Below are 27,494 nucleotides of genomic sequence, written 5' to 3'. Positions count from 1 at the left end.
AGATATGTCACAGAGACCCCTCCTCAATCTAGGGGAGGACCACTGACATCAGCCTCTCACAGAGGTAAGACATTTAATGAACTTCAGCAGATACTGAAAAGTGTCACCGCTGGTTTTATAAGACAAGATCTAAAACTGTTTCGTCTACCCTGAGCCTCATCTGCAAGGTGAGAGCCACCACTACCTCCTAAAACCATCAGGTATCTGTCCCCACACAAACCCAACTTATCATGACATCATGTCTGGAAGCATAATTCTACTTTCATTCTTAAACAATTATATTCAGTCGTTTGCTGCAAGGGAGTGTTTTAACACAGCCTGGCATTTCATAAAAGTCTACTGTGTGCATCAAAGTTGAAACCGAGCAGGAGCCATCAGACTTACAGGGGAGAAAATAGCATATTTGCTAATAAGCATCCTATTTAAACTTCTCTTGTCAAGTCTAGGCACAGTGTTGTTTTCAACATCTGTCTCTGCTAAACCCATCAGTACCTCTCAGAAGAGGTTAATGTGCTTGGATTTCTTCTGAATTGGTGAATACCACATGCCTTCAATTTATAGCAAGAACAATCTTTGTCAAAGCCTGCCTTAAGTGACAATTATAACCAATCTGTGAGGATCGGGCTAAATCTAACAAGTTAACCATTTTTCACACTGCAAATAGGACCTTGATACTTCTCCCAAGTTGTGAGATTCTAGACTTTGAAGACAAAATGAGGAGAATGTACTAAATCAACCTGAAAAACAAACAATCAAACAAACAACAAAAAAAAAAACTGTGGACTCTACTCCAAATGTGGCCCACTGGCCATTTTTATAAAATTTTATTGGCATTCAGTCATGCCCATTAATTTACATGGTGTCTATGGCTGCTTGGGTACTGCAATGCTAAGTTAGTGGTGGAAACAGAGCTCAGAGGCCTTACCATCTGGCCCTTTAAATACCCCAGGCCTAGATAACCACTGCCATTGTCCATGCTAGCTAGCATTCTGTCCATGGGTATATGGCTGGCTACACCTACTAAAGCAGCCAGGGCTTGAAGTCAGATTTAAAGCAACCTCAGGTCTACGAGAGAATCCCAAAACTTTAGCGATCAAAAGACCATGAGGGAAAGACGACGATTGGGAGGAAAGAAAATGGCACCAGGAATCAGAATGTCTGAGCTTTTACAGCAGCGTTGGCCGTGAACATCAGCCCCCAGTCTATGCCTGTTCCTTGTCAGGAATGAGAGGAATAACAATCCGGGTATGTGGATGCCTGGGCAGGAAAGCAAGTCCCATAATGACATCATTTGGTTTGATTAAAAAAAATAAATTAGTGAAGTTCTTCCAGGGAAGTTGGAGCTAGGATTAACATCCTTAACCACAGGCCACCTGCTAGGAAACCCTGTAAACAGTGAAACAGATGTGGCCTAACAATGCCCAGGACGTACATGGCCACATCCTACAGTTTGTCACGGCCTATTCTATTGCCCTGATGTCTCTAATTGCCTCAGTCTTCCCCCTGAGCACAGCTCCTCCAGGACTCCTATAAGAGGTTGCTATGATCCCAACTACTTTTCTGGCTCCCTGAGGTAGTGGGTCTCTGGGTAACACATTGCAGGCAGAATTGTTACAGGCAGCTTGCATAGCACCCCAAGAGTTGACCTAGCTAATATTTACTGGCTGCTTCCCATGGGTCCAGCACTGCAGGAAGTGCTTGATAAGCATCAGCTTATTTAATCATCAGAAGAGCCCTGTGAAGTCGGATGCATCCTTACCCCCACTTTATAGGTATGGAAAGTGAGTTTAAAGGACACTTGTACAAGGACACTAAAAAAATCTGTGGTAGTGGTAAAGTATGATTTAAACTGGTCTCCCTGGTAGCAAAGCCCTTGCAGTAAACTACGTCACTAAAATTCGATACCATGAACTGAGAGGCCTCGCTGGCTTCTCAATAATTAGTGTGAACTTAGAGCCAACCCCAGGCTTCTTTGGAATGGTTGGTCTTATTGTCCAGGCCAGCTCTGCACCATTTGAAGCTCAGAGACCACACCATGATAGCATCATCCCCAGAGGCTCTACGAGACATCTTAACCTTCATCAAGTGAAGGGACTCTGCTCTGTGAGCTAAAAGAAGCAAAAGACTCCACAGCTGGAAAACCGGAGAAGTCAGCCAATTCTGATGCCACCAGCTAGGAGAATCTTGTGGCAGAAATGAGTCTGACTTCAGAAGCCTTGAATCCTGGCTTCACCTCTCAGGGCCTTTGTGCCCTTGGGCCTATGATTTACTTTCCTTCTGCCTCAGTGTTCACATCTGAAAAGTGGAATTAACACCTATTTCATAAGGTTACTATGGAAGTTGATTGATAACTATGCATAAAAGTGATCCCCGTACAGGACCAGCGATACCAAGGGTTAGTAAGTGTTAGCTTTATTACTACGAATATTACCAGTTTTGAATATTGATTTAAACCCAAAGGAGATTATGACTCCTGCTTTCAAAAGGATCTTCAGGGATTTGGAGGAACTAAATACTCAAAAGTAAATTGTTGGCTTCTATATCCAGTGAACTAAATTGCTGAACAGAATATTACATCAAGTGGTTAAAAGACATTGGTATCCTTATGAAAATTTGCCCTCTTAGTTATATTCCTTGCTATCTGGAAAGATGGAGAAAGATAAGGGCCTCTATGAATATCAGAAAAGAGAAGAACAGAACCGCAAAGAAGGTGTAAAGAATGGAAGGAATGAAAAAGAGTGGAGATACCCCACCTGGGACCTGGTTCTGCCAAGGGCCATCCTTGAACCTTACGTATTAACAAAGTGTTTAAATGCTCTGTGAAAGCAGAATCCTTTCTTATTCATCTTTTGCCTAGTTAGTATCTAAAAAAATATCTGAAGCCTAGAGAATATTGTGGAATCCAAGAATCAAAATCTAAATGAATGAATGAGTCAATGATTCTTTTAAGTCAATAGTAGGTAGGTCAGTAAGGCTTTTAAAATACTTTTATATGTTTCCAAAAATTTCCTGTGGAAATGTGAGAGTTTACAAATGAAGAAGGCCAAGCTTATTGTTACACGACTTTCACAATTTTGGAGTTGAAATTTCCCAACTACTCTCTTTTCCTCCTGCCAATAAGCCCACTGGCAGCTGTGAGTTGGTGAGGCGGAAGCCAAGGTGAGCAGGTGGGTTGAGCAGAGCTGAACAGAGTCTGAGCTTCTGGGGTGAGCGGCCTGGTGGAGCCACAGAAAGAAAGATCCACGTTCCAACATGGCGGTGGGGTCCTAGTGCGCATGGAGTTGTTAGAGTCAAAGGAACAATGGGGCAAAGTGTCAGATTAGTCTCAGCAGACAAAAGTCAGCTAAAAATAAGAGATGCTAAAGAAATGGGAGATAATTATATACTGACATTCACTGTGGGCCAGGGGAGGAGTTGGGTGCTTCTCAAAGTAAGAAACTAGACTCTACTGTAGACTACCACCATTCAAATTCTAGCTCTGCCAACTAATGGTTGTTTAACTGTGGGTAAGTCACTTAGCCTATCTAGACCTCATTCCCCTCATCTGAAAAATGCCCTGAAACTACTTTGTAATGTTGTGATGAGAAAAAAATAACAATCTATATCAAAAGCACTTGCAATAGTTTCTGATGCATAGGAAATGAAAAATCAGATTTCGACCATATGTAGATGATGATGTCGAGGGTGATGTCTCAGATATCTCCCGATTGTCCTATCAACTCTCCAAGTTACATCTTAATATGCCTGTTGCACTGAAAGAAGCAATCAGGGAAGCACTGTTGTTGAGCGTCTGCTAAAGGAAATGACACCCAAGTGTGAGAGGAGCAGGAGTGTGCTGTGTAAGTCCACCTCCTCACAACCACAGCCAGCAGGAGGACAGACACACCCTCCTACAGGACAACATGGCACGGCAATGAGCTCAATCCATCTGGGTAAGGAGTTAGATTGGGGAAGGGGAAAGCAAAGAATTTGACAGCAGGGGGGTCGAAGTTGGGAACACCGAGAAGCTGAGAGAAGTAAGAAGGGGCCACAGAGGAGGTGACTTGATGGGTCAAGGGAATTGCAATCATATTAAAGCATCAAAACGGAGAAACACTTACACTAGACAAAGATACTAACTCGTAGCAACAGAAGCAAGAGGAGCAAGTGCAAGAGTCCAGCCACGACTTCAGAGGCTGAGTGCTAATAACATAACTCGGATCCTGAACAACCCTCCAGTTCCAGGCTCCATGAAAATCTACGTATGGGATATTCTAATCAGGAGAACTACAGTGAAACTCCATTGCAGATAGAGGCCGAGGGAGTCTCCACTCTCTAAAGCTGAAGAGCAGGTCCGTACATTCCTTCTACAGATGAGATAATGAGGCTTCCGAAAAGGTCAGCAGATTACCTGAAGTGGTAAAGCCAGGGTTTGCTGCTCACTCTTCCAACTCTAAATGGAGGACAGCTCTCCCTTACAGACCAGCTCTTACTTTACACAGAGAGCACCAAACAAGCACGGAGTCCATGAGCCACTGAAAAGGCCAACAGACCCGATCCCTGTGCCTGATGCATCTTGGCAAGAGACGCAGAGCCAGGCGAGGGAGGCTTCTAAGCCAAACCTTACTTGGCCCCAGGACAGCCCCAAAGTGGACTCTGGAATCTCTGGGCTTTAGCACGTCCCCTTCCATACAAGCAGAGCAAAGAGGTTTTGTTTCAGGGGTCTCACTGATTAATTTAGAAACTGCTCACCATCCTCCTCACAGAAGGCAAAACACTCATGGTTCGGCAGGTGGCCGTCTGACCAGTCAGTCAGTCCCGTGATGGATGGCTTGAATCGCTAGCAAGGTCTTCCTCAGATGAAGAAAGACGTGCTTTTTGTCTTTTCTGACTTATTACTTTGGTTCCGCCCATTTTGGAAACATAAGGCCTGTCTAAACTCCTCCTTCAGTTTCTTGAACCTCAGAAGGATGGACCCCGATAAATTAGGGCTTCCTGAGTTAGATGGAGCAAATATCAGTTGGCCATAAAACTGCAGAAGTGACCCTGATTAATGAATTTGCTAATGAATTTTTGTAACAGATTTGCGCTCTCTCTCTCTCTCTCTCTCTCTCTCTCTCTCTCTCTCTCTCTCTCTCTCTTCCCATGGACACTTAATAAATATCTGATGGTCCCGATGGCATACAGTGATCACCTTGCTGGGGACTGCTCCTCTCCACCCTGGAAGTGCCATGCTCTATGAGTCAAGAAACAGCGCCTGGAAAAGTAGCATGTGACACTCGGGCAGCTGCTCTGATGAATGCAAACATAAGGACAAGGATGGGCACTTTGGCACAATGTCATCATTAGACCTCAAAGATCCCCACAGGGGTGTTCTCGAAGGCCCCAAATGTTAGTTTTCTAGAATGGAACTTCCCTAACTGCCCGTTCTATTTGCTGGACTCGGGGACACTATGATAACACCTGCAGCCTCTTTTGTCCCCAAACTTTGTTCTTTGCATTGTTTCTCTCAAGGGAGAACTCTGACCTTGAGCTTACTTGGAGTTCCCAGGACCAGGGAGCCTGGGGACAGGTGAAGGCCTCTGGTGGCAGGTAGTAGCCCAAAGGCATGGGAGCCTGCAGGTACTGACCAGTGGCCTTGGCACAGCTGGGCTAATGGTCCTGAGCAGCACTCAGGCTTGATTGATGGGTTTCATTCACAAAATGCTCATGGGGACACACAGATGTTCAAAGATACTTCCCCTACCCCCCACAATTGTGAATTGTGCCTAAGAAGGCTAACTATAAAAGACATTCCCTACCAGTGGGAGTCATCCCAATAAAAAATAGATAGAGAGTCAAGCAGACAGACAGACAGGAATAAAACTGAAGCATTTTCAAAAGGGTGCTTGCTGTGAAAAATGTATTCAATCAGCCTATATGCATGTAAGAAATATATTAATACTGCTATCTTTAATGACAAAGATGAAATAAACAGATAATATTGACATTCTATTAGGCACCTTCAAATTCTTTTACAAGCTTTAAGAAGAAAAATGTATACCATAAATTAGCAGAAGTACAATATAGAAATTTAAATCCACAAATAGTGAATATCTGATGTACAGTAATATTAAAATCTAGTTTTCTGCGGAGTAAATAATTTGCCTTATCACTAAAGAATTTCTTGACTTTGGGTTTAAACTCCCACTCAGCTTTAATTTATCAATTCTGCTTCACTTGTTCAAGAGTTTGCAAAAGAGTATCCTTATGTACTTTCATGGTTCTAAATGTCAATTACCTTGCAAAATTTGAAATAAATCTCTTCAGCCAAGTTTGAATCATGCAGGAGGTTAAAATACATCATTTGACCCTCAAAGCAATAATATAAGATTATTTCAGGAGGGAAATCCAATTATTCTACACAAGGAAAAAAAATGGTGCCTCTTTGGAAAAAAATAATTCAAAAATTTTAGAATGTGATTGAAAAATAAAAAAAAAAGCAAAAGCTTTTTCAAAGTTTTAAATTGCCAAACTCCCAGCTGGGGTATTACTTTTCTGCAAGCCCTCAATTTTGCTGATGACAGATTTATCCTGGGCACAGTATAAAGAGGACTTGCAAATACTCATTCATACAGAGTTTAAGGATACAGAAAAAGGTTTACTTGTATTTCCCACTCTATCATTGCTTGTATTTGTGTTTAAAACAAAAACATAGTATATGCAAATTATGAAAATAAACAGTGGACCTTGGATTAACAGGATGTAGATGAGATCAGTGTAAATACAAAACAAGAGAAAAGCAAACCTGAAGGGTTTCACAGACTCATCATTCCCTCTGAACAAAATATTGGAAGTATTTAGGATTATCAGTGAAGCTTTTAAATATACATTTTTTTTTTCAGCAGGGGAGTAAAGGTTGGACATACTCATGTTTGGAGGATAACCTCAACTCATCTCTTTTACAAATTATGTGACTTCAAACCCATCTGAAAACTGTCAATATTGATCATTACAGTTAATGAAAAAGAGCCCTGCTGCAGTTATTTCATAACTAAGAGGACTGAGGTGATACAATCTCACTTAGGTTTGTTTCACTACCCAACACTGTTGCTAGTCAAAGGATTTCACTACTTTCTGGCTTTTAAAATGCTGCCATTCCAGATGCCTACTTTTCCTCCAAAAGATATGGTATAAAGTGAATCAAATGAAGTCTACCAATCCCCAGTCTCTTATGAAGAAGCCACCAGAGACCCCAGGAACGACATCTTCAAAAAGGATACCCTCAGGCTTCAGGCTTTGAAACTGTTTCTACAACAGAATCCTAAGGATTGGAGAGGCAGCCTGCAAGGGTGTGTGGTGTGGAATGGGAATGGAGCAGGGTTGGCTGCAGGATGCTCCATTGACCCAACACTCTGGACACGCATGGGTTTACATCTTCAGCTCGCCCCAAGGTCTCTGTTCTCCTGCGGAGGTCAAAGACCTTCCTGAATCTTTCATGGACATGCTGGCCTGTCCACATCCAAGAGGCGGGGCCAGAGACAACACAAGAGTTCCCCCATCACCTTTTGCCTGTGCCCTTTTAACCTCTGCCTCCTCTGGTCTGGTGGAAAATTACCTAGAAAAAAAAAAAAACTGAAATAAAGCTGAAAGATGGTTATCTTCTACTTTATTTGGAAAAGACAGGATCATTGGTGGTCTGCCCTGGGGGACTGATAGCACACAAAGGAAAGATCTGATAGGGTTAAGGCTGACTCTTCTTCACTCTCAATTTCAGGTCCACTGTCCATTAATTCCTGCCCAGAGGATAGCATACAAAAAGCATTAGTAATGTAGGGCTTCTCATAGGGTTGTCATATTTTAACAGTGCAGACAATTTCCTAAAAAAAAACTTTGGGATCCTCAGTCAGCACATTTCTGTTTTCAAAGCCTCCCACCCTCACAAATGTGTGTGCCCACACACACACCTATCTGGAGAACTTTCTGGAGCACCTTATCCTGAGGATGGAAGTCCTTGCAGTACTGAAGCCATGGAGCAGCCACCAGGGCAAGCTTCAGACTGTCTTTGGAAGTTTCACACAACACGCCAGCCTCACCAGCCTCACCAACTGACAAATTGCCCGTCTCAAGTTCTAGAGATCACGGTCTTTCTATCAGACGTAGGCAATCTGATATTCTTCCTTGGAACTCTCTGTAAACTTTTCTTTACCCTATATGCTTTTTATGGCTTGGGGGAAAAAAAGACACACAGAAAAGAAAAGAAACCAGAGCTACTCATGACCACCACTGCTTCCCACACGGAGGGGTGGCTGGTGGAAAGTCCACCTGTGCAGCCTTCTTTTCAATCAAATTATCATGAAGACAATCCCATCCTTGGGCTGGTTCGGCTGATCTCATTTCTCTCTGGAAACTAGAAGCCACACTGATGAAGAACCTTCCCTGAGAGAGAGGACATTGGGATTTGATTAAGGACACGTAGAAATTGTACCTCCTATGCATGCACCTCAATTACTCTGTCCGTATGAGGTCTTGCAGCCTCCTTCACCTGCTGCCTCTGGCCTTACCTAGACATTGAGGTTTACCATTTGCTGTTCAAGGACTCTCTTTTCTGCACCACAAAGTACCTTGCATACGTGCAAGTATCCTGTGCACCAGTTATTTATGGGGGTGCTGACTGAAGAAAAAAAATGAGGAGCTTACATGCTGAGATTTTTATCAGAGATTTTTATGGGGAAATTTTCCATCCTCAATTTTTAGGTAATGGAGATTTGTATATATCTAAAATGTGCTCAGTTTCATTTATATCGAACTAAACAGTATATAGTGATGGTACCAGAGCAATGGGTGAATTAAAGTTAGACCATGGACTAAGGTGACTCTGTATCAAGTTATTAACAGTAAAATATCCCATACCCTCCCACACTAATAGATAATCAGTCAAGTCTCAATCTGCTATCAGGCTACCCTATGAGCAGACAATGTATCGGTTTATCAGTACAATAACAATATATGAAATGCCTGGTGAAACAGGATTTTCTATCTCCATTGGAAATTTCAGTCATTTATTCCACAATTGTTAATTAAGCATTAACTATATAAATGCACTGTTCTAGTTACTGGGGATTCATCAATAAATAAAACACCACCAGAAACCCTCCCCTGAGAGACCTGCCATTGCACTTACTCTCTAGTGAGATTAGAGGACACAAGTTCCTAGAATTTTAGGAAGCATCTCTAATTTTCTTGAGGCCTCACATTTCTACATAGAAGCTGGTGGTAGTTTTTAGCTGGGCCAGAGTGGAGAGCAAGTATCTATTGACATGCCCTTTATTTGTAAAGAGTAGAAAAAGCCAGGATGCTGATTTCTCCCAGCTGGGATAAAAGAAAAGAGGACTTGGTAGCAGCAAGCAGCTAGAGATTGAGTCATTCAATAAACATTTATGGAGCAGCAACTCTAAAATATGGTGATGTACTAGTTGAATAATTCCCTTCTAAGGCAACCCATTGTCCCACTTGACATTGTCCCTGGTTTATAAGGGCTACTCCATATCTGGATGTGGTCTTAGAGTGGTTGGGGAACTGTGCTGTACAAATACCTGCAACAGTTACTAGCAGCAGGATGGGCTGCATTTCCCACAAATGGGGAGGGCACTTTTACCATGATCAGTGATCATTACGGGGTTGGGTCTCACAGAGCTATGTCTATGGCTGTGGTTTGGATCTTTTCATCTCTCAAAGATTCAGGTCTTGGAAGCTTGCTCCCCAAACAGTGGTATCGGGAATTGGTGGGGAGCCGTTAAGAGCTGGGGCCTAGTGGGAGCTGCTTGTCAAATAGGGCCATCCCTTTGGAAGGGGCTGTGGGACCCCAGCCTCTCTGGCTTCCTGTTTGGTGATGTTATTTCTGTTTCCCACACGCGCTCCTGCTGTTGCCATCTGCTGTGGTGTACTGCGGCAGAGACGGCCCTCACCCGAGCTCAGGTGGTGCAGACGCCATGTCCTTGAACCCCAGAACTGTAGGCTAAAACCTTTTTCCTCCCATGTAGTCTTCTGAGATATTTGATTAGGACAATAAAAAGCCACCTCACACGTTTACGGCCGTCTTTCCTTACCATGACTGAGATGTGCAGGATCCTCAGCTCCTCTTCGGCTGATTCATGCTGGGGCTCTTCCGTCGGGTCCTGCCCAGGAAGACTCGGGGCACCATCTTGGTGATGGATGTGAAAGAGCAAAGTGCCATTCTCCAGCCACTGCTGCCTCCAGCGTACTAGGGGGATGTCCTCCGTGTTCCCTGAGATCTCTAGAGAAGGAACACCAAAGGCAGGAGTAAGAATCTGAGCAAGGTTTTCATCTTCTTCCTCGACACTGTACCAACCTGCCAGTTCTGTCCGAAGGCAACATAAGGCTCCGACTACGGTTAGTCTGGACTCGCTGCTGCTCACAAAGCTCAAGGAAGGGAGGGATTCTCAGAAGAAAATTATCCCACATTGGTCTTTCCACCATAAATCTAGTAAGCCAGGTTCTCACCCATTGAGAAAAATACTGAGGTGCAAATTCGAGTTCTTCCCCTAGTTCTATGATCAATAGCATCCTTTATGCAGCACAGTTTGAATACCTGATAACCCCCGAGGTAAATACAAGGTTGTTTGACTCTTGTAAATTTGAAAGTGTGAGTTCCCCAGCAATTACTCCTAGACACACCAGTGAATCTACCATGGAGAGAGTTGGTAATTACTGTGCAGAGAACTGGCATTTATGGAATAGTCCTGGGGGGTTACTGCAGAGCTGCTGGGGCTGACAGGCTATTTCCAAAACCACAATCATTTGCTGCATAGTCCACTGGAGATGTCGGATAACTTGCTATGACAGGTAAAGTAATGTTTTAATTCCCTTAATTTTTTTTTTTCTCTTCAGCCTTGAAAGCAGAGGTGGAATGCATGAAGAGGAGGAGAGAAATCAAATCATGCAAACACTCACTTGCTTCTCAGGGGTCCAGATCAAAGCAGTGGACTACCATCAACAACAAAACCCCCAAATCTTGCTCTGCACTTTGCACTGTAGTAGATGTTAAGGTAGCGCTGCAGAAATACCCTGTTGTGTGCACATCCTTCTCGCTTATATTCCTAAGTAATATTATATGAGAGCTTTGAGACATCCCACAGTAGAGAAACTGATTAACCCAGCCCTCCCTGAACTTCCTTCAGCCCTGAGACCATTTTATCTTTAACAACTATTACCACACTATGGGACTGGTATTCTGCTGAACATATTTTAACAAACCATTGCTTTATAAAATTTTATTTTTTAAAAAACATGGCTTCTTCTCCAAAATGTATCACCTTTAACAACAACAATAAAAAATGTATGTATGTGTGTGTGTGTGTGTGTGTGTATAATTTATATATTCACACACACACACACACACACATACACACACATATATCCCAGAGACATAAAAAAAGATTTTTTTAGATACATTTAGAATGTATTCTCATCAAGTATCATAACCATAAAGAGGAAAGCAATTTCAAATATTTATGGAGTTTATAAACACCTTTCACTATTTGTGGGAGGGCACAAATGGCATTATTTAATTATTTAGCCCTTCACCTGTTCAGCAGACATTGGGCAAGCGTTGCACACCAGGTCCTGTGCTAGGCTCTTGGGTGCTAACTGGAACCAGGCCCTCCACAAGTTCCCCAATGCCACCCAGAGTGAGCGATGGTGGAAAGTGTTACCCTAGGCACGTGACTAGGTTTCATGGGGGCAAAGGAGAAGGAAGCAGTGATCCTTCCTGGGCAGGGGGAGGAAGGAGGAGGAAGGCAGTCTCCTTAGAGGATGGTGACACTGGTGCTGGGCCTGGTGAACAGTACGTGGAGTTCCTCTCAACAGGTAAAGGAACAGGTATGAAGACACGAATCGTACAACCAGAGATATGAAAAATTGTGCTGTATATGTATAATAAGAATTGTAATGCATTCTGCTGTCATTTATTTTTTTAAAAAATATTAAAAAATCATATTTTATCAGGTTTAAATTATGAAAGTTATTAGTACATAACAGTGATCTTTCTAATGATTTCACTAAGTATGAATAAAAGTATTATGAATAAGAAATATATATATATATATATATATATATATTATGATGGTTTGTTTTTTCAATATGGCAATCATAAACAGCAAGATACTCTTATTTTGTTGAATACGAATATCAATTCTTCTGGATGAGAATCTTATAATAGTTTAACATTTGTGAAACTCAATAAATTTTACATTTATCACCCTTTTCAAAAAAAAAAAAAACAGGTAAAGGAGGGAAAGGATGTTCAGGAGAAGTAGGAAGAGAAGGAGGGAGAACATCAGTGGGCCCTTTCTGGTAGGCCACTGAGAAGGTTCATGTGAGCCATAGGTCACTAGGCTGTTCCAGAAGGATGCTGATAGGATTACCAATCTCGTCCTGCTGTCCCACACACCAAGGAGAAGAGCAAACTGGACAGTGTAAAAGAGGCTGAAAAATGGTGACCAGAGCCCCTTCACGCTCAGCCCCCCTCCCCAATCACCCTGTTGGGTTGGTGCCGTCCAGTCTGGAGCATGACTGGTACAGCACAGGGAGTGAGGATAAAAGATCCCCTGCACCTTGGTCCTGCATGGCCCCCCTCTGTTAAGTGCAGTGGGGACACAGGCTTCCGAGTCCATCTTTCCCCTGAGGAGGCTTTCCTGATTTCCAGGTGGGGAGAAACCCTCAGGAAGGTGGGTATTTGGAGCAGCAGCTACCGTGCAAATCCTCAGCACAGATGCCACAATCACTTGGACTCTGACCCTTCTAACCAGTCCTCAGGCCTTCACAAGCACCAGGAGAGAAATGCCCCACCCCCATAGGTCCTGCTCTACAGTACAGTAGAAACCAAGCTGTCTCCTCTTATCACAGACAAAACAAAACAAAACATAAGCAGCCCATCTCAGAAGAGAGCACCCAAGGCACGATTAAATCACCCACAGCAACACGCATCCAGCCTCCTGCTTGCACCGGCCCACACTGCCTGGGACACATCCCACACCTATCTGAGTGCCACTGAGCCCTTCCTGTGACCACTGAGGAGGATCTAGGGCCTCCTGCCTCCAAATCACTTAACAAACTGGATTTCTGTTTCCCAGGAGATCCTCATCAAGTAGGCCAGGCCCATTACCTCTCTTATGACTAGGGAAGCAAAAACGAGGAAATACCTGGATTGTCACCCCAGTGTGACACAGAACAGGGACTGAGATGGCCCAACTATTAGATCCCTTCCACCCCCAACACAACCAGCAGGCAGCTGGTCTCAGAGTTCTTACAGAGGAAATGCCAGCAGAGGTCACACGGTCTTTCAGGATCTTTTATGTCACACTATTTTGCATGAGGTCTTAGTATGCCATGACTTCTTTTAAAATTGAGATATAATTTGCATGCCATAAACTCACCCTTTTGAGGTCTATCATTCACTACGTTGAACAACCTTCACCATGGCCTAAGTTCAGAACACCTTCATCGGCTCAAAAAGAAGGCCCATATCCATAAGCAGCCCAAGACCCCTTCAGAGGAGGAAGATGTTCTGCCACACCATCCTCGGAGTGGGGGCACCTAGGATATCACAGATGCAGTGGAGGATGGACCAAGTGCACCCACCCGTGGGTCAGTGGGCTGCTAGCACAGAGGCCTTGCCTTGCTGGCCCGCCCACCAAACCCCTTTGTGGGTTATTCATGTCCATCCTTCCAATGGGGACATCATGATTTTGCCCAGATAGACTCACCACAGAGGGGAAAGGGGAAGGAAAGAGGCCACCTTGCCTGCCAAGAGCATCATCAATGTTTAGTTTCAAGATAATTAGACAATGATAGCTTCTTCTTGGATTTTTCCCCCTCTCTTGGCAGACCTGACATGGAAGAGCTCAAATCTAAACAGGAACTTATTTACTTATGCTATGTCTGGCCTGGTCAACTAATGAAAAACCACACAGGGCACAGTAAATGTCAATTTCTTCCCCAACAGGACTGAGATCAGAACTTGGAAAATCTGTGTAATCACTGTGGTCTGGGCTTTAGCAGAATATCTCAAGAAGAGGAAATGCAAGACAGCACAGTCCTGAAACCCCCGAAGGGTAAGTTATAGGGGGTGACAAAATAGTCTGGTCCAAAGCCACCCGAGGGTTGCTAAAGAGACTCCCAGGGAAACTTCTCTACAATGTACTAAATAAAACAAGTGCCAGGAAGATGCTGCATGGACATCTGAAGATGCCACAGGCGTCACACCGTGGAGCCAGGATACCTGGAAACGCAAGGCTGTCCTGACTTCACCATGTCCGTTCTTCCTTTCCACAGACCTCACATCCCTTGGCACCTCCCCAAATTCTAGAACGGCCTGGAATGCATGGAAACCAGGGTGCCATTTATTCTAACGTACATCTTTCTGGAGCACAGTTTGCCATTCAGAAAATTGGGCTACATGGCTCCTCCTCTCAAGGAGCTTTCCCTCTAGCAGGAAAGTTAAGCCATGGCCATGAATAAGCCCTCTGCGTAGTAATAGCAGCGCTGAGGTAGAGGCTGGAGCTTGGCTGGGTGCACATGGATGGCAAGAAAGAACATGGGTCAAAACATCGGGGAGGCAATTTCAGATGAAGAGTATATGCAAAGGAACAAAAGGATAATACAAGTGTGCAGAAACACAGGAGGCAAGGCTGCCGCAGGGAGGTTGTAGAGAAGAATGGCAGCAGACCTAGGCGAAATTCAGCTCGGTGCCAACTGCCAAGGTTGTGAATGCCAGTTTAAGGAGTTCAGGGCTAATGGCACGTCGTCCATGGTTTTGCTCAGCAGAAGTGTGCATTAAGTCACCATTTAGATGGATAAGAAGACCCAGAGAGAGAAGGGAAGATGAACTCCACTCGAGTCTCACGGTGACTCTGAGTGCTGTGTTCTGTAGGAACTTAAACTGTGAAGCATAAAGCAGGCTAGGCACGGTCCGAGGAACTGTGGATAAGTTGCTCAGCTTTGAGTTTTCTCGTCTGTTTAAGAGGATCTGGATAGATGAACTTCAAGATCCATTTGTAACTTTGATATCCCACAATTCTAAGTCGGGAAGGGATATTAAGTTCAGTGTTCCAAACGATGTCACACATTCTCTCAAGTACAACCCCGGCTCCTTCCCTGCTGTCCCTGGGCACACAGGCTGGACAGGTTTGAAAGGATTAGATCAGTGCGTCCCAGACCCAGGCCCTCTTCACACTGGACCGCAGACGATAAGAAAGACTCTCATTCATGCTCCTACAGACATGTGTGACTAAGAAAGAAAACTCACAGCTTCCTCAGCCACAGAGGGCTGCGATGGTAGGACGTCGGGCAGGGGAAGTCACAAGAGAGAATAATCTAGGATGGGGAAAGGCAGAGAGAAGGAGATGAGATGAAATCACTTTTAAATTAGCCTTAGTCATTGTTCTAAAGTTAGCTTGTGTGCTGTGAGCTTATCGTCTCTTTGTGGGGTTAGCTTAGGACACTCAAAACTTTGCTGCAAAACTCTTCCTTCCGGCTTGACAATTTCCCTTTATCACCCATGCCCTTTTCCTTCATAGGGTATGACCTCATGCTGAGAGTTCCCAGCCTGAGCTACTAAAGAAACCCATCATGGCAGGATCAGAATTTGCCCCAAAGGACCAGATCCATGATGTCCTTGTTCAAAGAGTTTGACTATTTAAATTCAAATATGGATTTTGACCTGGGAAAATTCTGCAGGATCTTTTCATTCACTGAATTATGGTACAGTGGCTTAGAGCGGTCCTGGCATCCGGGGACCCTTTTTCACTCCTAGCAAGTCTGAGTTTCAAGCTGAATCCAGCCGAGTCGTAATGAGGTTACCACGGTTGCCAAGGTCAAGGCGGGAGGAAGCATTAACTTGTCGATTCTTGGCCTCTTGTTGAGGGCATCTGAAGAACTGACCCTGTAGTCTTTCAAGGTTGAGGTTGTCACCCCCTGATGGCCATTACTGACTGTTGGAAGACTTTGCTTAGATTTTCAAACTTGCTGTTGGTCTCAGAGCCTTTCATCCAAACCGAATTTAATACGCTTTCTCGGGGGTTCTCCGGAGCAGAGTTAGGAAAGGATTGGACCAACTGGAGGACCAGTGAAGTGTACTGCTCTGAGAGGTCCCTGTTGTTCGAGGACTGGGAGGTGTCCAGGGGGGTCTTAGTTTTGCTTGGTTGTTTTTCCATTACGTTGAGTGTCATATTATGAATAGCCTTCTATCCCCCCTGAAATAATTACAAGGAAAAGAGGACATCTCTAAAAATAGAATCTAACCGTACCTCCACCTGTGCCATCTCGGTGGCCATTAGGAGTTTCCCTTGGTGATGAAGATTAAGCTCAGAACTACAGTAGTGATAAGCCAACTATCGAAAACTAAGAAGAACAAATGGACCCTGGCCATCAGATGGACACTATCACTAGGGTTACCAAGGATAGGCCTCCCACAGACAGAATTGGCCCCTTTTCTTTTGTTCTTTTTTACTTTCCTTTTTCCACCATCTGATTTCGAAGTTTGAAAGATATTGATGATGGGCCGCGTTTCCCACATGGTTTCATTATGGTCTTCTGACCGTAACCATTAACAGTGGCATTAACTTTCAACACCTCTGTAAGAAAATAACCTGCCGAAGTCAGGGGTTAATAACGGTAGGGGATCGCTAATTATCCTGCAAATCTTCACCCTGGTATCCAGCGTGACACAGTCTTTAATGTCTCTGGAACGGCAGCCTCCAAAGACCCCAACCTGTTTCATAAACAACCACAGCAGCACGTTAGTGTCCTGGCCATCTGTGAAGAAAGATGAGAAGCAGACAAAGAAGAAGGAGGTAGAAAGGACACAGTCGAGAGATGTGAGGAAATGAGACCAGCCAGGGAAACTGTGGCCTTGGGTGGAGTCAGGGGCCTCCACACTGCTCTCCAGAGGGACCATGTGGCATGGAGACCATCCCACACCCCAGAATGAGAGGGGTCAAAAAACAGCACCCTGACAGGTCTGAGTTCAACCAGCACAGGTGCCAGGCACACGGAGGGTCTGCCTGAAGTCTGGGCCTTGAAACATCCAGCTACGTGGACAACAAAACGAGCAACCCTGTAGACAGGAGGTCTTCTGCCAAGATGTTCTGAGACCAATCAGCTCCCTGTCAGTGTGGGGCTGCTTCCTATCATGGCATCCACTGTCCCCTGCCTCCAAACAGGCCTGAGCGATGGCTTCAGAACCACATGGAACACCTGCTTTAGGGCAAGATAGTTGAAAACTTCAAAAATCTCTCATCCAACAGCCATTTTCTCAAGTAACCAGCACTTTCTGGAACTGCTGGGATTTGGAATAGAAATTTTCACGTGTACCCAGGTGAAAGATTATTGAAATTCTAATTCCCCTTCTCGGTGACATTTGCCCTCATGGTAAATACAAGAGGCTGGGAGTGTCACTGATCCAATGGAGAGAAACAGAACGGCAGGTTAGAGACAGCCACACACAGGGGTCCCGGGGAGTAGACCACTGTCGTCTCTGGGGCTCACTCTCCTTATCATTCAGCGATGGGACAGATGGTCTCTGGGGACTCTCCAACACTGACCCTGTCCTTCAGTGACACAAAACCAGACATCTCACCTGGCTTCAGTTAGACCTGAGTCAAGTGCAGGTGCTGTGCGTTTCTGCGTGACAATGGGGTAGAATTCTCAGATTCTCTTGGAGCTGGGAATGCTTCCGTCTCTGTCCAGCCTATTGATTTATATGCTAAGGACTGGCTGGAGCGAAACCCCTGAGAGCAACCTACCAAAACTCCAATCTTGGGTCTCCAATGAGAATCACCCACAGAGAGAGGCTGCCCAATGTTTCTAATGAGTTATTGGCCTTTGATCAATTATGCATATGTGATAAGAAAGCTTCGGCTGATCTCTCTTGGTGGCTCCCCCAATATCCCTCTATAGAACTATTCTCTGCAAATCTGAAATGTTAACTTGCTTTAAAGCTGCCCACTCACCTACTTCTCCTTTTCCAGAACAGGCAAAGATGAACTAAAATGAGCCAACCCAGGGAGCAGGAATGATAAAAAGAAAGCCAGCAAGGACCACAGAGTCCATAGTACGTTGTCTCCGAGGGCAGCTGGGGGCGGGAGCTGCTGGAAGCAGAGGGTGGCTTTTTAAAATCAGCCCTGATGGGAAGCAGCGGAGCTTTCTATGGATACTGCTGGAAGTAGGTCACTCCACCCTACTCCGCGCTGGCATGAATAGCAATCCAGCAACTGCACGAACATTCTATTTACCTAGCCATGGAGATGAAAACATTCCTGTGGGGGAAAAAAGCAGCCAAAGGTTCTGACACAACTAGAGAGATGAGGAGGCATTCAAATGGCTTGTGATTTCATCCAAAATGGTTTGCTTGTTCCTGCCACTGTGTTTCTCTGGATCTTTTCAAACCTCTGCAAAGAGTTTATCCACATGATACTCATTAAAGTCTCATTTGAAAAGGGGGAAAAAAAGCCCAAAGCTCTTTGAAAAAGGCCTGGTTCTCCGAGACGCAGATGTACTGGTAAAAGGATTTCATACATATATCTAGTTCTATTCTCCACCGCCACCCGACTGACCTTTGTAAATTGAGATAACGGCACACATTTAACAAAATCTGACATCAAGTAAGATGTGTAATAATATTTAAACTCCGGAATGTTAAAATATGTATTTATAGATCATTTGGTACATTGTGATGAGAATAAGTCATTTCGAAGCGTGAGGTTTCACGACTGGAATTCTGATTTTAGCTTTGCAAGTCCTTGGGGGTCACCCTCCCTGCTGTGGGGCACTGGAAGCAGTATGGAAGCCTGGGTTTGGAAATCTGAAACACGGGCTTTAGGGTAGTTACAGGGAAATTGCCTACGCCTACGAGCCCCAGTGAGGGCTCTGTTCATTCTGATCCTCTCTCTTATACTCCTATTCTTTCATTGACAAAGAATTTAGCATTTGCTGCAATTCTCTGATCTTGGACAATTTGTAGGCTCTATGGCACTATGAGTCTGCCTTAATAAAATCGATGGAAAAGGGAATTGATAATGACAAAATATCACCTGTAAATGATGTACAAAAGGTGAATAGCCTGTATCTTGTCCTAAAGTCTCTCGGTTCATCTCCGTGTCTAATTAGTTCTCATCCAGTTGTATTTCTGTTCTTATCACCTATGATTCAACTCAATAAGTAATGCTGTTCCTATTATGTGCTAGCCCTGATAAGAAGCTCTTCCAGCATTCCTGAGATAGAGTAATCCCTGATGAGCCTTTAATGTGGGTGTGCACCTCCCCATTTTACAGATGAGGAACTTGAGTTTCAGCGCCTACTTGGTTTACCTACTTGGTAAATGTTAGGATTGGGGGGAAGGGAAATCCTAGGTCTCCCAGTTCTGAGGTCACTGTTCCTTCTCACAACCTCAACTCCTATCCCTCCCTGAGTAAATCCCAATCTTGGGATAATACAAGCAAACGCTAAACATTTTCTGGCACTTATTTGCTCAATAAACATCAATATCATCATCATTAATTAACACCGAGTTTATTGTTGTCATTATTAGCATCACTCACATAGATCTAAAATTGAGTGATAATCTTTGACAGAATTAAGCAAAGGTGATTTAAATGGCTCTAGCTGTTTCTAAGTCTTCCTAAGTTCAGGAATTAGTTCCAACTGAGGGATATGGGCTAGTTCACATTTGTACTTTTCTGTAAGCGCTCATTGGCCAACTGGACTCTCATTCACTGTCTGATACAACTTCACTTACACTACATTTGCTTTCAGACCCAGACCAGGGCTTTCACATGAGGAAGCCATGCTATCAGTGCCCATTCAAGGCTGGCATGTGAGGGGGGCCCCAGTGAACTTACTGTCAGGCCCTCTGCAAGACACTTGTGAATAAGAATGGGCAGGTCTGACCAGAGGGATGTGGGGGTGGTGACTGAGCAAGGCAATGGGAAGGGAAGGATGGAGGCAATATTAAAACAACAGTTGAACTTCCTCCAGTGGAAAACTGGGTCTTATCATAAATGTCAAGAGCATCTGCATGCATGTGGGACCTTCCTTTCCCATGTTCACTCCGGGGAGCCAGGTTTCCTGCCCCATTCCACAGTTGGTGAGCCTTCACCACTGACCCTGAGGAACAACATCTTATCCACAGGGCTTGGAGGGCAGCTGTTTCTCTAGGATCTTCTCTGAACCATTTCTCCTTAACATCATTGTTATTTGGCCTGAGAAAGAGAATTCAATGAAGACTCAGCACATGGAAAATCCATCATTGTTTCCATGTTACAACTTGCAAAGACCTTTCTTACAAGGCCCCATTTTCACTCCTGAGCCCTCTAGGGTAGATTTTTTAGAACTAGAAACCAGAGACCAAGGAGGGCAAGTGACAATGCTGAGGTTTAGAGCTAATGAGATGAGAGAACAGGACTGGACTCCAGCCTCCTGACTCACGGACAGTGCTCCTCCAACAGACTGTGTTGCTAACCAGGGTCATTATTAGGCCACTGTGCAAGAATCCACGAACCACTGTGCTTACATCTCAGATAAATGAGTTAGATATACAGAAGATATACATCAGCAGTAAACACTGTCAGGAGTTTGAAGGGTCTGGGCTCATGGAGCTGGGAATGAAATTGAGTTATTAACCAATTCACGCTGTGTACAAATCCTACGGCATTCTGGTGTGATTGCACTGCACAGCCTCCCTGGAAGAGCAGATCTGCTGGGTCCTTGGTACTGGTTCCTGCTCTAAAGATTCCTGACAATGTTTTGGGCCCATCTCTGCAGGCTAATTAGTGCAAGTGCTTATTACAGAGAGGGCCAAGATGACCTTTAAATGACCTGACAGATAACCCATGGCAGTGTTGATCTAGCCATTCAGTCCCTCTTGGAGGAATAATTTAAAATAATATAAGGTCACTTGTTTGCTAAGGTGTGTCGCTGCTCAACAGGGAATAACACATTGATAGGACCTTTAGTTACTGTCTCCCTTTCTATATTTTCTATCTCAATTCTGGGGTCCTCCCTCCTCTCTGAGCCCTGCACACCGAGTACCCATTAAGGGCCTGGCAGCAGGAAGCGGGCGCCATCATTGGCACCACTTCCCATTCCCACTGTGTTCTTCCACCACTTCACTGTGCCAGCCACCGCCCACCGTGCGTCCGAATGTTTATGTTCTTATGCACACTTCCCGGTAGCCCCGCCCATTAATTACAGGCTACAGTTAAAACACTGTTAGTTGAGTTTTGCAAACTAATACATAGCACAGTGCTGAGTTCTCTGCTTCTGATGTATAACAGCACACTCTAAAAGAGGGCAGCGAACACTTCATAAATGAGCTAGAGTATGAACCCAAGTGACAGCCACCAGAGTGAGTGATTGTGGGTTTAAGTTAGGACACAGAGACAGGAACTTGGGGACAGCTGAAAATGTTCATAGCTCCTCTAGCTACTCTCATTTGGTGGCCAAAAAGGCAGAGAAAATTCTGTACCAAGGGACACTTGTCATCCCTGGTGTCACTCCTAAATCTGAGGAGCATCTCAGCTCTTAGCCTCAGGCTCTGCCTCATCTTTCAGAAACCGTTGGGATCTTGTTTTCGGTTTGCTGCATCTCTGTTTTTTGACCGGCATATACCTGGGGAAAGAGTTCCATGTGGATAACCCCAGCTGGATGGAGCTGCACTTCCTACCATTTGCCACAAACCCAGCTTCCTGGGTTTCAGTGCAGCACTGAGTCCTAGCCAGCTGAACGTTCGGAGAACAAGGTCACGTACACTTTACGTAATAAACATGTATGGCATCCCTCTCTGTATCTTTGCCTAGCATCACAGACTTCTTCATATTTCTTTCATCCTTAGGGCCTGCTGTGTCTCGTATGCCTCACGTTTTCTAGTCTACCTTCACAGAGCCACACCTACTTCCTACTGATGGCTAAAGTCACCTTTCTGTGCACTTTCTCTGGGTTCATTGAATGCACTCCCTGGAGTGGGCAAGGTGCCATTGCAGAAACGGGCACTATTCTCATCTTGGGAAGCCATGACTGGGGCAAGGCTCCTGCACCGACTGCCTCTGACGTCTTTCTGCCTCCATTTACTTACACAAAATGGGGATAAAATAAATACTACCTCACAGGGCTGTTGAAATAAAAATGTACAAAGAAATGTTTAGAAATATGATTCACTGTTATCATTAACATCATAATTAAAAGTTAGTGACAGGAACAACTTATTTTACTCCTGATATAGAAATCAATGTGGTTCTAAGTAATTACAATGTCTTGTGCTTCCCATGTCCTTCACAATGACATTGTGTTTCCTTTTTTAGCCAGGACAGCAAATTGGGTCAATATTTTCAGAGAGTGGTTTTAATGAACTCTAGATCATTTTCCTGAATCATTAACGATATGACAGATTTTTCTGTGTGTTATAACTAGAGCTAGATTCTTTCTCTGGAAGAGCATTACCTCGAAATGGTATATAATAATATGAAATACATGATAAATAATGTGAAAACAATGTGAAATTGTCCCCCTGGTTTCTGACCTCTAGCATAGACACTTGGAATCCTCTTATGGTCTGCCCCATCAACTGGACTTTGTAGTATAGAAAGTTCAACACCAACCAAGTCAATTACAAAGACTGATGATCATGTTGTTTTCATAAATGAAGCCATAGGCCCAACAAATATAGTCATAACTCATCGTTTAAAAAAATTCAATTTTAAAGGTAGAGCCTGCTAAAAAGCTTTTTGAAAATCTAAGGAGATCCCCTGTCTGTAAGTACAGCCCTTCAAAGCCCAGATCATTAGGCTTGGTTCCCCTGTAGATGTCCATGGGCCCTATACCCAGCATTGCCACTGGGCCCAGCCAGTTACTCTCAGTCAAGTTCAGTTAGGGTTGCAGTATACACAGGTCTTGCCCACCACTGTCAGCTCTGATGGCTTGCCACCAGTAAGGAGACAGATCCTCACAGAAATGATTCTCCCCTGGATGAAGATGGATTATTTACCTTGACAACTACCTCCCCAACTTCATCTCTGAAGTTCTTTAGGACACATGGGTGTATTTCATGTATCACTAGCAATATAATTATTCATATTTCATAACCCAATTTGGCAGTATTCTTATTATCAATTATTCTTTATTTCAGTACTTCAACTTCAGGAGTTAACATGCTTATCAAAATTTCAAAAATTCTCTAGTCAAAAACAGAAAATTTATTCCATCGGTTATTTTTCTTATTTGCCCCCTCTACAAAATTGAACGGATTTGAGCTTTTCTAATCAGCACCATTTTCTCTTATTTGTAGCATGTCTTACACCCTGATGGTTACAAACATCTATTTTTGGCCAACTAATTTCTACTTAACACCTGTGGTGTTTTCTTTTCATACATAGTCATTTAATAATTTGTTAGATTTTTTTCAACTCCTTAAGTCCTTGCTTTAAAACATTTCTTTTTGATATATATAAAAGGTTCCATTCATGCAAAACCTGTACTCGGTAGCTTTGCTTTCTTTGATAGAAGTTTCCTTAGTTGTTTAAGGAAGAAAAATTATATGCCACTTTGTGTTATCTTTGATTTTTCATGAAAATATGTTCCTGCATTTGGTGGGGGGAAATGAAGTTACTTTTCTTGCTTTTCTTTTTCTGGGCCTTTCTTTCTTAAGTGAGGGATCCCTACACTGTACCACATTCCCCTCTTGACAGAAGCAACCCAGAAAACTTCCAGCATCTCATCTCTGGGTGTGGCAACTGGAAGAGGATTCCAGTCTCTTCCCAGATGGAGGGCCAATCATGGGAGGAGGGCTGAGAGAAGGAAAGACGTTTCCCATCTAGGGTTTCTGAGGCTGTTACAGATGATAAAACTAAGATGAAGGGACTTTAAAAAGTAGCTGGCTCTGCCTCTTTAATTACCCTGTCTAGAGAGATTGTCTGTCATCAGGGCTGGAAACTGGATCTGCTCAAGAGATTGATTGGAGTAACACTTTTTTTGCCCAATCTAGATTGCTTCGGTTTTACTGGAATTGAGGCAGGCCATAAACCTATCACTGACTCAAGAAAATTGAAGCAATTAAGAGTGCAGGTGTGCATATTTGTCATATTAATGATGGATCTGCGTTAAGATAACCACAGAAGGCTTTGCGCGGCACGGGCCGCTTCTGCTGAGGGTCAAACCACCTGGGCGGGGCGCAACCCCATAGTGCAGACACCTGGGCGTCCCCTCCCCATCCAGTGACCTGCCTCTGGAACTGCCCAGAGCATGGGCTTAGGGCGCTCTCCCATTGCTGCTCCAATTCCCATCAAATTATTTTATGGACACAATCCGACTCAGACGAAACAAGTATTGGCTAAAGGCACCTAGGTGGATGCAGAAGGGGTATCATTCACACACATGAGCTGGGAGTCAGAAAGACCCGGTTTAAATATCAACCTCCCTACCTTAAACTGGTTTGTCTTGGACATATTATTTAAGCCCAATAAGGATTATCATATCTACTTTATATAAAGTTGTTGCAAGGAGGGACAGAAGTAGTAAATGTAGAGCTCATGGTTATGGTTATTTTAATGACCTTTTCTGACCTTGAGAACATTTTAGCTCCTAGAAATTAATTTCTAGCCATTCCTCTTAGGCAGCCAGACAACCTCAGGGCGAGGAACAGCATCAGCAAGGGTGATGAACAGACCGGTAGGTGCGTGCACCCGGTGGGCTAACCCCCGCGCCTGCGCACTGCTCTTCCAGCCAAAGCCACCCGCCCCCGACAGTGTTCCAGGGGTTCTCCGTAGACCCCTGCGAGGTGGGCGCCCCACTCAAAGGCAGTCCATCTGCAGCCGGTGCAGTGACCCACAACATGGCTTGGCACAAAAAGATGAGCTAATCAGATTCTCGCTCTTAGGAATTTGAAATCGAGAACAGGGAACAAATCAGGCATAAATCAGCAGAAGCTGAGCTCAGGGAGATGCTGGCTAAAAGCACAGATGGGGAGTGGAGGCCATAGGGCCACTTCAAGCTGGAGAGATGAGGAAACAGAAAAACATAGATATTAGTAAGCAAAAGCTCTGAGTAGGGAAAAAACATAGGGCCTAGAGGGAGGAGCGAGGCACAATGGCCGGAGAAGACCCGCAGACGTGCGGAGGGAGAGAGCAGCTAATGCAGGCCGACCCAGGGAATGCCCACAGCCCCGCCGCCCGGGGCCCGGGGCCACCTGCCTCAAGGTCTGGCAGCATCTTCCTGTGAGGTGACTGTCTCCAAGCGGCTTGTGCATCCTGACAAGGGCTCCCACCAATAAATTACTCAGCAGTCACCGTGCCTTGCAACCAAAGGAGTGACCCACTGAGACGGGACACCCTTCAGAAGATCTGGGACACTGAGACTTCTGATCTCGGGCACCCCGCTAGGTGGCCCATCATGGCACCTGGTGCAGGCCTTGGCTGAGTTTTCAGGAGTAAACCCCAGTGCAATAGGGAAATATGTGCCACTCTGTGGGAGAGAAGTCAATGAAAGCGTTGGTTTAGACAGTGAGAGAGTAAACAGGATTCCAGGTTTCTTCACAGCTGTGTCTTTTCACAATCTCTTTGGCCCTGAAGTTTCTTTGTAATTCTTTTTTCATCTGCAAAATGAGAACCATGATAGTGAGAACAACGCAAACCTCCATACTCCACCTCTGTAAGGTCCTAAGAACACACAGGCAGATGAAGATGCTGGAAAGGTAACATATTCTTTTATATTACAAAAGGAAAGATTTTCCTCTGCCAAACCACATAACTTAACAGTCAGCAATAATGAGAAAGGGGAAAAAAACAGCACTGTACATGACAGCTAAAATCAGAATTTGATAAAATATTCTACTTCTAAAGGGATACTGTCATGTAAAAAAAAATCAATTTGAGTAGGAAAAATCCGGTTTGTTTATTAGTTTTGCTCCTAATGCCACCAAATGGACCTCAATCTGAAATGGCTTTTGAAATCAAATTTGCTGTTCTCCAATTTTGCAACTTACTCTTTATGCTAATTTGTCTGCACCTGCAGGGACAAAGAAGCTGGCAGCATTGAACATGAGATCCAGGAAGAAAAAGCAACACAAAGAAAGATTCAGGAAATGAAACCAAGACTAAATCATATTAGGTGTATGAAGGTTGGACTTCTTACAAAACAAGGAAAAAGTGGATTGAATGTCTGAGAGGAGAGTATTCTAAGTAAAGAAAATTATAGACCCTGGTGAGAAAGATGGTGTCTTTCTCGGGTCCCATATGGAAACTCGGGTGTGAGACAATCAGCAAGACGGTGCTGGGCCTTGCTAGGTCACACTCAGCCTTCACATCCTTTAATCATGAGAGTTATTATAAAATTGTCTTAAAGAATTTCATCCTTTGGGAATTTAGCTTGTAAGAGTTGAGGTTAATTCTCTCTTCCAACCTAAAAAATCTCTTTTATTTGGGGCTCTATTTTGAAAGAGGTACCATGACTTTAAGGAAAAGTCTCAGTTCCAAGTTTCCTACTGGTCTTTGTTCTCTGTGCCTCTGATTCTCTCCCCTTTAATTTCTTCCCACCACACTTGTCTCCAGATACCCTCGGGCTGGGGTATCTGGTATCCTAGTCATAACAACACTTGAGCATCCAGTTGTACAGGTGCTACCAAGGACTTAGAGATACCACTCTCCTTCTGCAGAGGTCCAGTCCTTCAACAGCAGAAATTCCACACACCCTGTTAAAATATAACAACTACTCAGAGAGCTAAGTATTTTGTTCAAGGATACACACAACATTAACTCATAAGAAATCCAGAGAAAGAATCCTAAACCAGGCCTTTCTGTTATAAGACGACTCAAAATCCAGAAACCATTGAAGATGTAATTTTTATGTTCTAGGAGGCTTCAATTTTGCATATTTTCCCTTTTGTCCTGTCTGATATATTTAATTTTAGACTCTCTGTATTGTATAAAACACTGTCAACGTTCACGTTCTGTCAACAACGAGTCACTGTTGAAGTGCAATGAATGCTGCAAATGCTATGTGTTTAATGCCTAAGCAAAAATGTCATTCAATGCCAGTTTCTTGTAGAAATAAAGGTACTTTCATGGTTAGTTACATTAAATGCACTTCAGTAGCAAATGACACCAGCTCGTGTATGAGGTAACTTTTTCATTCATCGGTGAGAAATGGCTGTGGACTGTGTATTTGTGACTATGAGGCCATGGGAAAGAAGTGGTTAATTGACTTTCTCAGAATCACGCCATGTAACAGGACTGGAGTTAGGGCTCGCGGCTCCTGCCTCTTGAGTCCGATTTGTTATTGAAGTCACAGAAGAATGTCTTTTAGTGAAACTTTTTGAGATTTTATGTCCCTAATTCTGTTCTGTTTCCCCAGGGAGGAAGTTTAGTGAAGGGGAAAGAGAATGGGCTTTAGGATCAGATAGACGTGGTTAGACTGTCAACTCTGACGCTGGCGAGTCACCGGATCCTAAGCCAGTGGTATAACCTGGAGAC

At 44.0% G+C, this 27,494-nt stretch overlaps 1 protein-coding gene across 12 annotated transcripts in view; it reads right to left on the bottom strand.

Moving 5' to 3' along the window:
- Astn1 (astrotactin 1) overlaps positions 1 to 27,494 on the bottom strand; it is a 283,974-nt gene that overhangs the window by 170,745 nt on the left and 85,735 nt on the right. For 11 of the 12 annotated variants that reach the window (XR_007349995.1, XR_007349996.1, XM_048809982.1 and 8 more), the window contains exon 2: positions 10,068 to 10,255. Coding sequence is in view for 10 of the 12 variants with exons in the window: in XM_048809982.1 (XP_048665939.1) it covers positions 10,068 to 10,255 (188 nt within the window). In the remaining 2 variants the exon portion in view is untranslated. Of the gene's footprint in view, positions 1 to 10,067; positions 10,256 to 17,990; positions 18,086 to 27,494 lie in introns of those variants that run through there. The other variant, XM_048809983.1, reaches the window with a different exon arrangement.

Source organism: Marmota marmota, unplaced genomic scaffold (assembly GCF_001458135.2).
Source record: "Marmota marmota marmota unplaced genomic scaffold, marMar, whole genome shotgun sequence".
Lineage (NCBI taxonomy): Eukaryota > Metazoa > Chordata > Mammalia > Rodentia > Sciuridae > Marmota > Marmota marmota.
This window is presented reverse-complemented; position numbering and strand designations above follow the sequence as displayed.